Genomic DNA, 11584 nt, shown 5'->3' with positions numbered 1-11584 from the left:
TTTTTATATTAAAGAAAGAAGATTAGCCTGAATTAAATAATAAAAATTTTTAAACGAACTCCGTACGACTAGTAGTAAATTTATGAATTAAAATCAGTTTTTTTTTAAAAAAAAATGGGGTTGTAAGGGTTTAAAATTATTACACTATAACTTTTATCAGGTGGTGGAAATCATAAAAAAAAATTAAAATTTTTTAATATTTCGATAGGTATCTTTTAAATTTATATAAATAAGGCACGATATAAATTTAAGATTAAGTTGAGTATTAATTAGGAATCAAGCTAAAAAATGGCTAATTAAAAAAAAAATTGAAATGTAAAAAACAGAGTATAAATAGTAATTTTAACGTGAATGGTAATGTGGGTTTAATTTAAATACCATATATAAAGGAAAGAAGTTGAAGTGCTAGATAATAATTAAAGTGCTTCCTTTTCTTTTATCGAAAATTTTTTTTTTCGGAAGCAATAAAGGTCAAGTTAATTTAAATACTTTATTCCTTACTAAAATAAAGGTAAGGTTTAAAAACACGGCCTTCAGACGCTTAGTTAAAAAATTTATTAAATAATTACTTTGTAATAAAATATGAATGGAAAAGAGTCCAAAATATATTTTATGATGATAAATATATTGTTTCATTAGAATTCTTAGTAACAATTATTTTGACAAATCAAAAAATACTTTACTTTATGATTAGTTTTAACACAATTTTAATACTCTAATTGACTTCGATGATTAATATTATAGCAGGTAACAAAAACGATTGATTTTATTCATAACAAAATACAAATTAATTTCTTAAAACTATTTTTTTTTTAATTGACAGGAGGCCACCATTTTTCAGAATAGGATTTCCTATAGCGTTCCTTGCACCATAATTCATCAATTCTAAATAATAATGATATATAAATGGTTTTCCCTAACAATCATATATAATATTTAAGAATATATATGTAAAAAAGAAAGTAATCAGCTGATTTATCGGCATTCCTGTTGGGAGGAAAAATCTAAATTTACAAATATACCCTTAATATATTTTTTTCTTCTTGTTATAAGATTTCCTCAATTTTGTGCAAATGCCAATATTTTTGTTATTACAGGAATCCCAAAATGTAAGATTATATATATAATATAAACTTTTCAACTAGGTTGGCATCTTTACATTTTCTATACAAGTCCAATAAAATCCGCTTGGTCTCCTTAACATATGCTACATGTCTCTCGATATCCAAAGAAAATTTAGGTTGCATTCTATCCACGTAATCAAATATCACGTGAGCGGCGTTAACGTGATCTAACATTATTTTTATTTGCACAAACATCATTTAGCGATTCGAAAAAATAAACTTTTATATTTTGTAATTATTATAATAACTCAATGATCAAAATATAATGTTTTTTAAAAAAAATTAAAGATCCCACATTCAAAGAATCAAAACGAAACATACATACTTTATAATTCCTACTAAACAAATCAAAAATTTAGCAAAAAAAGTTTTAAAAAAGTGAGAATTTTTTGGAAAAATTCAAAGTTATAAAATGGTTTGCTAACAAAGTGTGTGGGGAATCAGAATTGGGGAATCAGAATTGGGGTATCATGACCTAAATAAACGGGGGAGGGAGGGATTCATAGAAAGAAGGAATTATGGTTGATAATTAGTGTGAGGAATCAGTAACTTAATTTGGCCTAAATCAACTGGGGGAGGAGGTTAAGTAAAACATTATAAAAAAATTAAAATGCTCTAAAAAAAGGACGATTTATCTGACTCAAATTAAAATATATAACATGAGATCGTTAACACTGAAGTGAATTAAGAAACATTTACATATTTTATGATAGGGGATTTAGAAATTTCAGGGATATGCTTCATTCCTGTATTTTTTTTTAAACAATAATTATTTTATGAGAGGGTTTTTTTGAAAAATTTTGGATACCCCTTATTTTGCGGGGATCGTATACCATGTAGTGTTGCTAAACATGGCTAACTCAATATTTCATTTAGATAAATATTAAGCAAGCCTGAAGATTTCGTTAATAGATGGCACAAAGGTTTGGAGATCTATTTTCGAAATCTCGAGACGTAATCAGCATTATTCTGGCTAAAATACTGAGTTTTACCTTTTTATAATGCCTCAAATCGAGTCGTTTAATAACAAACCAACATGTATTGAAAATATGTTATGTATTTCTTTAAATTTCATCCCTTTTCATCAAATTATAGATTAATTGTTTATATTTGATCACTTTCAAAATCTGTTCATAAGCAATTAATATAAGCTAAGAGTAGTTTAATAACTTGCGGCAAAAAAATCTGAAGGTTCACGGTATGGGTAGGGCACCTAAATAGGAGCTTCGAAAAAATTTAAGGATAAAAAAATGCTCGCTTTTTTAAAATTTGGTTAAAGCCTTCTAAACGACACACACACATATATATATAAATGTAAGAATTTTATAACTTTTAAAACCTTGTGATGATAGTAACTTGTCACAATAAGTAAAAATTAAGGGATTTGTAGGATCCTTAGAACAAAGCACCTAAATATGATGTTTTTTTTAATTAAAAAAGAAATATATTTTTGAGAAACTATGAATATGTCAAATCGGATATTATATAAAGCAGAACAGAGGTAACAATTGCATGGTCCGGCATGGGCATATTTAAAAAAAATTAAAATACGGCCCAATGTGGACACACAGGTCTGCATGTCTCTGATATAAAATAAATTATGAATTGCTTAAATAGATATTTTGTAATTTTTTTTTGGTAATATTCAACATACAATCTTAATTATTAATAATTATTTTTGAGGAAAATTGTAACCTTTTTTTATAAAACTGTATTTAAAATATCAAAAAATTTAATATAAGATTTTAATTAAAACATTCGAAATTTAAAAAAAAGGATTTTGAATATAGCCTAAACAATTTAAATTTTGGGAAGTTTTTTCTTTTCGAATTAACATATCAGGAAGGAGTAAACTCAACCAAAATTTACCAAGTGATAATTAAGGCTCAATAATTTTCATATATCAAAATATGTGGACTTATCATTAAAAATGTTTTATAAAAAAAACTGATTCAAATATATATGATAATAATCACATTTAAATTTCAAAATAAATGCTAACAAAACTAATAAATTACTTTCAAATGAGACATTTCCAATACGTTGAAATTCCGACCGTTATCTGAGCTGAGAAATTCGCCATATTGTTGGTAAAAATTGAAAGCCATCAGTCTGTAGGTCCACATGTCAGGATAAATTTCGATCATTTTATTTAACACCCCTTCGGATTTAACGTAGTCACGATTGTATAACAATAGCTGTAAAAAAAAATTGGATTAAATGTCGAATTAAACAATTTTTTTGAAGTAATTATGATAAATATTAATATACAATTTTTTTTCAATAACAACTAAACATTAAAGATAAAAGTTAAATTTGGGAACCCCTAAATAAGCGTCTATAAATGTTTCCCAGGCCAAGTAGGTATAACTTTCCCCTTTCATCACGATGGAAACCGTTAAATTAAAAGTCGAATCGAAACAATTGTCGAAATTTTTGAGTATCTTGTCCAAATCTCGATTAGCGTAATTGTGTGGCGGGTTATTCTCCATTTTGCTTAAGGTAGTAGGAGATAATTTTGGGGGGATAATTTGGGAGGGGCTAGATGGCGTTAAATAGTCCTTGATAACCTTGGAACGCTTAGTGAGAGCTAGGAAAGTTCCGGAAATCTCTTGACTCAATTCTAAAGGGTCTAGAGCTGGTACCTCTTCGTCTTTAAAAAGGGATGGGACCGGTTTCGAGTCTCCTGAAGTATATTATAAAATTGCAAGATATAATTTTAGATATAAATTTGATTTTTTATCATCCTAACAAATATCTCAGAATATTTCGACAATTGTTATAACAAATTATGTAAAATATTTTTAAAAAAAGTTTCCATTTTTCAAATATAAAATCAAAGAATATATAGATATAACTGAGTAAGGTTATGTGAAAAACCAATAGAAAAATTGATCAATCAGTAGTAAAAAAAAATAAAGAGCTACCAGAAAAGCAAAAAAATGTTATTAAATTATTGTAAAATTCGTTATAAAATGAGAGATTTTTTTCTAAACAAACGAGGCTAAGTTTTTTTTTTGAAACTAAAATTCAGTGACTTAATATATCAATGCTAAATAAAAAAATTAACAAAGAAATAGTAAATCATCTGCAATTGGCGGGTTTTAGCCAACAAGCCCACCCACCCCTCATCCATGATTTATCAATTTACCCGCCCCCCCCTTTATCTACAATTTTTAACCCGCCCAGTCCGCGCAATGTTTAAAAATTATTTTAATGGCTGGGTTGGGTCTTTATTTATTTCCATGTACCTTATAAAATATACAATATTATGAATCAAATATGATAAAAATGATTTTTAATACTCCGCACATTTCGCCGGGAAAATATTTAATATTCGCCTGCCCATCGCCCGCCATCATCTCAGTTTTTCAAATAATTAAATTTAATTTTAAGTATTGTAAAGAAAGTTCTAATCGAATTACTAAGAATTAGCTAGCTACACTATAGTATAATTTTTTTTTTTAGAAAAAAATAAATATCGAAACTAAAATTATTTTGATGCCATTTTTTCCCCGCTTTAAATTAGGGGTGCAAATAAATATATTTCCAATTCTGAATTAATTTTTTTCTCTTTGCTTTGAAGATGTTCATTAACATTTTTTTTTTCCAATTACAATGATTGTCAATGAAGTTAAAAATTAAATAGACAGTCCGATATGATTTGGCAGAAAAATCTTGAATTTACATTTTCCAAATATACATAATTCTAACGATTCAAAATAAAATTTCAATCCTCTAAAAAAGAGGGTTCAGATTTGGTTAGGGTTCAGGAAAACTATCCGGGTATTGATCGATGAATCAATTTTAATTTTCTAAATTTTATTTATGAATCTTCAAGGTTTCATTAATTCATAAAAAAATAAAATGCTATTTTTCTTAATTTTTGCTAGTAAATCAAAAATATTCGTGAAAGTTTGTAATTGAAATTAATTTACTATTTATTTTTATTAAATAATAATAATATTTTTTTTTTTTAAAAATTCGAAAAATTCTAAAACTTTCAGAAATTTTAAAATTTCAATGAATTATAGATTTTTGGGATGTTTTTATTTTTATATTAAAAAATGTTTATAAAGTTTGCGAATCAAATTTTTTGATATTATGGACACATCTTGATAGAATCAAAATGCAAAAAATATATTTAAAATAATTAGACCAAAAACAAATCTAAAGCCATTTAAATAAAAAAAATTTTTGATTGGCGGGTTCTGCAAAATAGCCTCGAGAAAAATAAGGCTTTTTCTTTATAATTTGAATGGTGAGTTACATAGTATTTTTTTTTAGTACTTTGGTGCGAAAAATCGAAAACTTATTTCGATTTTAAAAATTTTACTTCTCCCTCATATGTCACTAGCGAGATAAATTTAATATCGTTTTTTTAGACAAACTAAATTTAAAAAAAAATATGGAAAGGATCTTTAAAAAATAAGTTATATGATTAATGTAAATTCATAAGAAAGCCTGCATTTTTATAGACTCGGCTCAAGTGTTGATGATATACTGGTTCTCCGGTGTCATCCTTGCCTATGAAAGAGTTTGAAAAGCTTGCGAAGGATGAAGATGTGGAGTTGAAAAGTTGTTCGAAGAAATTATTCTCGTATGAAGGGTCGCCTATCTCAGTCATTGGTAAAATTATTAATTGTAAGGTCAAATTTCTAAATACGATTATATATTTAGATTTTTATGTTTTGGAAGGGGAGAGATCAAAGAATTTGATTTGATTAGATTCAATTTTGATTTTAATACTAAAGAGTTAGGAGATAGGGTAAATTTTGTAACTTTTAACAATCCTTGTAAAAATAATGACAAAATTGATAGAGGGAATTTGGTTATTCAGTCAATGTTTATTAAAAAAAATTGTTATGATTTTAATTATGATATTAATAATTTAGTTAAAAGGTTTGATTGTGTTTTTAATAATAAAATAGGCAAAGTAAAACATTTAAAAATAAATATTTTGTTAAAAGATGATTTTAAACCAAGATTTTTGAAGGCCAGGAGAGTACCCATCAATTATTACTAATCCATAATAATTCTTAATGGGTTCAAAAAAATCAATAAAAATACGATACCAGGGTCTGCTCGGATCTACCCAATGATTTAACCCTTGGTAATTTTGGAGCATTTACCATACACATATTACACCTAAAAACCATTTCCTTGATGTCTCTTTTAACCCCGGGCCACCAAAAATATCTTTCCATAAATATCAATCATCCTAGACAAACCTATATGTCCCTCATAAAGAACATTTAGAATCTCTTTTCTTAGCGATTGGGGGATAACAATCTGCTCTGCCTTAAAAATACAATCATTTTTAATAATCAACAACTTACCTAACTCCATATATACTTTAATCTGTGTGAAATCTCCCGCTTCATTCAAAATAAATTGTTTAACTTTGATAAGTTCTAAATCGACCACAGTCTCTCTTCTTATCATATCTAAATTATTCAAAATTCTCTGGTCATTTAAATCAATACCAATATTAAAAAAACAAATAACATCTTCCTTTATTAACCTAGATAACCCATCAGCAATAAATTGATCTTTACCCCTCCTATAATTAATGTCAAAATCAAAACTCGGCTAAACAAAAAGCCCATTTCTGTAGCCTTGGCGACATATTGTAAAGTTTAACCGGATCTGTTCCAAACAAATTAACTAGAGGTTTATGATCCGTAAAAATTTTAAAATTCCTCCCTACTACATATTTCCTCCATTTCTTAACAGCCACAACAACCGACAATCCTTCTTTCTCAATAATCGAATATCTTTTCTCAGCACCCGTCCATGCTTCTGACATAAACTCAATCGGCCTTTCAAGACCATCCTCTTCAACATGAAATAAAACAGCACCCATACCTTTATTAGAAGCATCAGTAGAAATATAAATTTTTACTTCTGTCATAATGTTCAAGAATTGGTGCATTGCTCAATCTTTCTCTAATCTCATCAAAACTAGTTTTTTCATTAATTCCCCAATAAAAATTTTTGCCCTTTTTAAGCAATTCATATAAATTAGATGCCAATTTAGAAATACCTTCTATGAACCTTGAATAATAATTCATCAGACCCAACCACGAATGCAATTATTCCTTACTCTTAGGTTCAGTCATGGTACTTATCGGATCAATCTTTTCTTTAATTGGCTGTATACCTTTGTCACTTATCAAATAACCTAAATACTTAATAATCTCTTTGTAAAATTCACTTTTTTTAATATTTCCAATCAAACCAAAATCCATCATTCTTTGAAATACCTTTTTCAATTTATTAAAATAATCTTCCTTATCCTTACCAAAAATTAATAAATCATCTTAATACATAACCCCGTTAATGTCAGCAAAAATTTCATCCATGGTCTTTTGGAAATAAGCAGTCGACACTGTAAGTCCAAAAGGTAATCTATTAAATTGAAAAAGACCTTTATGGGTTGAAACGGTTAAAAATTTGGAAGTTTCTTTAGAAATAAATATTTGCAAATAAGCCGAGGAAAAGTCTATTTTTGAGAATAATCTGCCTTTTCCGACCTTAGTAATAATGTCACTTATCCTTGGCAGCGGATATTCAAACCTTTCTAACTGTGGATTAACAGTGACCCTAAAGTCAGCACAAACTCTCAAAGCATTATCCTTCTTTTTAACCAAAACTAAAGTTGTCGCCCATTGGGAAAATATAACATGGGTTATTATGCCCTGTTGACACCATTGTTCTAGAATGTTACCTAACTCTTCTTCTAATTCAAACGGTACACTCCTGGCCTTCAAAAATCTTGGTTTAAAATCATCTTTTAACAAAATATTTATAAATGTTTTACTTTGCCTATTTTATTATTAAAAACACAATCAAACCTTTTAACTAAATTATTAATATCATAATTAAAATCATAACAATTTTTTTTAATAAACATTGACTGAATAACCAAATTCCCTCTATCAAATCTGTTATTATTTTTACAAGGATTGTTAAAAGTTACAAAATTTACCCTATCTCCTAACTCTTTAGTATTAAAATCAAAATTGAATCTAATCAAATCAAAATATAGACCACATAAAGGTGGTCCCTCCCCTTCCAAAACATAAAAATCTAAATATTTAATTGTATTTAGAAATTTGACCTTACAATTAATAACTTTACCAATGACTGTGATAGGCGACCCTTCATACGAGAATAATATCTTTGAACAACTTTTCAACTCCATATCTTCATCCTTCGCAAGCTTTTCAAACTCTTTCATGGGCAAGGATGACACCAGAGAACCAGTATCTATCATCAAAGAAAAATCATAATTATTAATTTGAAGGTCAATCATAATATCATTAATAAAATTAATTTTATTTCTTGGCCTTAAATTATAAGGTGTTTGTAGGTCCTACCATTATGCTTGTTTTCATTCCATGTCGTATAGCATTATGCACCATATCTGTCATCTTTTCTCCATGTATCTTTTTCAATGAAGGACTTTTTATTATTAATCTCCAATGATTGACATTTGACAACAATCTCCTCAATGATAATCAAGTCTGTCGTGTTTTCTTCTATCAATCTTGTTTTTAATCTCTCATTGTGACAATTAATAATGAATTGAACCGCTATCAATTCTGAATTAAGGCCAGATCCGCACGTCTTCAGCCTATCCAGATATTTTCTGGATGATTCTAATCTATCTGGTTAAGCACTAAAAACTTCTATTATACGCGTAATTTTGTTCTTTTCAACTTTTTTTTTGTATTAAATCCTTAATTTGCTCATATGATAAATTATCAATCGAATCCATTATACTCACCGCCAAATCTTTATTTATTGTCTCGAAAAGTTTATATTTCTTAGTGGGTTCATCAGTTATGTTTTCGGCAATAAATTTTAGGTCAAGGGTTTTGAGTAAGACTTTTATTTTATTATGCCCCTATCCTTCACCATGAGACAAATAAAGAATAATCGCGCTAAGAATAAGAATATGTAAGTCTGGTTGTGCTAAAACGAATAAGTAATAGGATAAGAATATGGAAGTCTGGTTTCGTTTGCTTTAGAATAAATAATAACGATATCTCCAAATAATAATAAAAATGCGATTAAATTTATTCTTTTATTAGTGTTTAAATAAAACGCAAATATATATATATCAAGTCGTTAAAAAAGTAATTTTTATTAACAAGTAAAATTATTGCGTGCATAGAAAGTCAAAAACATTAAATATATATATATATATCTAGTAAATCAATTGATGGTTTGAGGCTTCGTATGTAGAAATAAAATAATATATTATTTAGTGAATGTTTTTGTATATGTAAATAGTCATAGTTTAAAGCTTCAATTAACTTTGTATATTATGATATTAAATTATATTATGCAACAGTTAACTCGTAGAATCAATAATATTTTTGCCAATTGTCAATAAAAAAAACCTTTTTCTTGATCACCAGTGACCCATTTGTCCAGTATGGAAGTTAAGCTATGCATTGTGTCATTATTATAACGGGTATCGACTTCCTTTGCTGCATTTGTAATCACGTGATCATTAGAAGAATCCAATAGAATTTCTTCCATTTCCATTTTTTCTTCAAATAAAAATTCCGAATCATCGTCAACTTTTAAAAGCGAATGTAATTTGATATGGTTTTTATTGTGGACTTGGATGTAGAGCGCCAACTCGGCTAGAACTTTGTATTGATTAATCAAAACTATGAGCAATTTATTGTACTCTATCCTATTGTGATTCAATATTTGAGAAGATTTGAATTGGCTTTCTAAACGTTTCTTAGCTCCCCTTTTTGGTTTGTCTAATTTCTGTGGGTTTTTTTTAATTTAAAAAAGTAAAATATTTCAGGATTATTTGAAGAAATATATAAAATTAACTTGTTTAAAAGAGGTAACAGTTGTGTAAAATTATGGATAATTAAGAAATGCTTCTTAAAAAAGTTATGATTATTTTGATTTAAGAATTTAAAACAATTATTATGATAAAACATTACTTCTGCTATTTGAGTCACTTTATCATAATTTTTATGTTTAATGTGGTAAAGAATCTGTTGCAAAATTACTTCTGTTTTGAGAATTTCACTAAAATTCAGGCATGTGCTAACATTGTAGTTGTATATTGTATAAATAATAGAAAAAATTAGATTTAATCTTTCACATTCATCATCTAAAATAATATAAAGTCTTAGGTCACAATTAATATTTTCAATATTTCTTTTATTCAAAATTTATACTGGCAATTAATTATAAGTAGTGTAATGCCTTGATCAATTTTTAAAAATGGCATAAATTTTAGTATAAAAGCCTCGAGATTTGGAAAATAGATGTTCAAACCCTCCTGGCTCCTAGAAGTAAGTTACATATATATTATTTTGATTATGTTAATTAGATAATTTTTTAATTAGCCTGAAATCAAATCGATATTTTTAATAACACTAATTATAAGGAATTGAGCATAAATATGTTTATTCAATATCTAATAAACTGTTGATTTATAAGTGTATAGATAATTTTGCTAATTTCTAATGTGTGTGATACTTACATAATAATAAAAACTAACAGTAATTAAAATATAAAAAAATACTCTGAAAATTCTTCAATTAAGTTGGCATTTGAATTCGGATCATTAATTAACAAATAAAATCCTGCCTAAAATAGATAAATATAATTTTCACATCAAAAATTTATACTTTCCATATTGCTTCCTGATTATCTTTAGTTGGAGTTACTGATAACTCTTTAAGTAGTTTAGCAGCTAATTCCCATTCATATTTCATTAATGAATCATACAAGGCATTTCTTATAAATTTGTAGGAAAACTTATAGATTGGATTTGCAGGATATTTGGTGGGCAAATAATCTAAATTTATAATAAATCAACTTAATAGTTTACAATTAATAATAACTTTTGCATATTTGATTTAAATAATCAAATATTTCCATTCACGAGATTTTTAAAATAATGAGTGAATGGTTAGATCCATACCATACCTGCTGATAATAATTAAAAGTATGGGCATTATAATAAATTTAACTTCGTATATTCAAATTACTCAATTCTTATAAGCCAATATTTATGCATTTTACAATAAAACTAATTCTCATAATAACCTTATATTGTGACCTTATTCAAACAAACACCTTAAGTTAAGATTATTTTGTATAAAAAGATTATTTTAAGTTGCAAAAATATATTCAAATATATCAATTATAAAAGTATACAATGGCTGAATGTAGATAACAATGATCATTATCTACATGAACATAAGGGGGGAATAGGAGCTATTTGCTTTCATATAACATTGATGGATATAAAGAGAAAGCGCCCAAGAAAGTGCAGAGTAAAATACTTTTTGGGTATGAGAAAACTTTAGACATGTTACCCCCAACTTTGATTCTCTTATATAGAGACTGATAATTTATATATTTATATATAAATTTAAACTATGCTAAAGTGTCTTTGTATAGACTAATCT

At 27.1% G+C, this 11584-nt stretch overlaps 1 protein-coding gene across 1 annotated transcript; it reads right to left on the bottom strand.

Annotated features, from left to right (window-relative positions):
* Nucleotides 1-732: 732 nt before the first annotated feature.
* LOC135928342 (uncharacterized) lies at nt 733-11073 on the bottom strand. Its single transcript, XM_065464786.1, has 10 exons — nt 11015-11073; nt 10799-10968; nt 10693-10757; nt 10103-10208; nt 9536-9917; nt 3449-3810; nt 3143-3322; nt 2464-2533; nt 1135-1291; nt 733-885 (listed from the first exon to the last, which is right to left on the bottom strand). The coding sequence occupies exons 1-10, from the start codon at nt 11049-11051 to the stop codon at nt 813-815; spliced, it is 1602 nt and encodes a 533-aa protein (XP_065320858.1). The 5' UTR covers nt 11052-11073; the 3' UTR covers nt 733-812.
* Between the last annotated feature and the right edge of the window lie 511 nt (nt 11074-11584).

This window comes from Gordionus sp. m RMFG-2023, chromosome 4, assembly GCF_954871325.1.
Source record: "Gordionus sp. m RMFG-2023 chromosome 4, tfGorSpeb1-WG-v2, whole genome shotgun sequence".
Lineage (NCBI taxonomy): Eukaryota > Metazoa > Nematomorpha > Gordioida > Chordodea > Parachordodidae > Gordionus > Gordionus sp. m RMFG-2023.
The sequence above is the reverse complement of the archived record's forward strand: the minus strand, read 5'-3'. Positions and strand labels throughout refer to the sequence as shown.